At 55.4% G+C, this 809-nt stretch overlaps 1 protein-coding gene across 1 annotated transcript; it reads left to right on the forward strand.

Annotated features, from left to right (window-relative positions):
• Window positions 1-83: 83 nt before the first annotated feature.
• Window positions 84-521, forward strand: H310_12884 (hypothetical protein; the record flags this gene model as incomplete). The annotated part of the gene is made up of 2 exons (XM_008880132.1): window positions 84-153; window positions 202-521. The coding sequence occupies 2 exons, from the start codon at window positions 84-86 to the stop codon at window positions 519-521; spliced, it is 390 nt and encodes a 129-aa protein (XP_008878354.1).
• Window positions 522-809: the final 288 nt, after the last annotated feature.

Consider the following 809-nt stretch of genomic DNA (forward strand, 5'->3'; position numbering starts at 1 on the left):
TTGCCACGCAATTCCGCAGTCCCCCGGCCTCGGACGACGCGTGCGAATCGGAAGGGCTCACTGTCGACCGTGTCATCTTTACGATGGACACGTCCAGAGTGGTCGCTGGCTCTGGCACGGTGCTGCAAGTTGGTATCTGCTCTTCTGTCAACGGTAAACTGCTTGGAGCATCGCAATGGGGGTCTCATGGTGGACTTGTAGGTGTGCCGAACTGCACCAAATCCGACCTTCTTGACACTGTCCCCATAGACAAGATCCAATCGAGAGCTGAGTTGGAATGGTCCCCTTCGTCACCGATTGTCCTGGATCCGGCGACCCTTTACTGGGTTGCCGTCTCCTCCAACGCGGACGACTTCTCAAATGCACCACGGTGGTGGTTCGGTGCCAATACGTACAACAACGACAACGACCCAAAGAAAGACTTCGTGTACGCGACCACCGACTCCCCAAATGGCCGATGGTTTCCCAATTCTGACGAGGAAAACCGCATCGTGGGCGCGATGAAAGTAGTCGGCAAATAAGAAATTTCCATTTCTTGTTCATGTTGGTCGTGTGAGCTCCAAACGACATCACCGTCCCGTCAGCGAGGGGTGTCCAGTGACCGTCAAACTGGTTGTCGATCGACGAAGTGGTCGGCGAGTTTGACAGTTGACGACAAGAGAGGTCCATCCGGTCGCAACGCATCTGGAATCGAAGAACCCGCCTGCATGCATAATCCATGCAAGTCCTGCACACAAAGATGCGTCGTGCTGGCGTCTCAGAGGGGGCGACGCAACATGCTTTGCCCATTCTTTGGCGATCGCGGTACG

This window comes from Aphanomyces invadans (genome assembly GCF_000520115.1).
Source record: "Aphanomyces invadans strain NJM9701 unplaced genomic scaffold supercont1.44, whole genome shotgun sequence".
Taxonomy (NCBI): Eukaryota; Oomycota; class Saprolegniomycetes; order Saprolegniales; family Verrucalvaceae; genus Aphanomyces; species Aphanomyces invadans.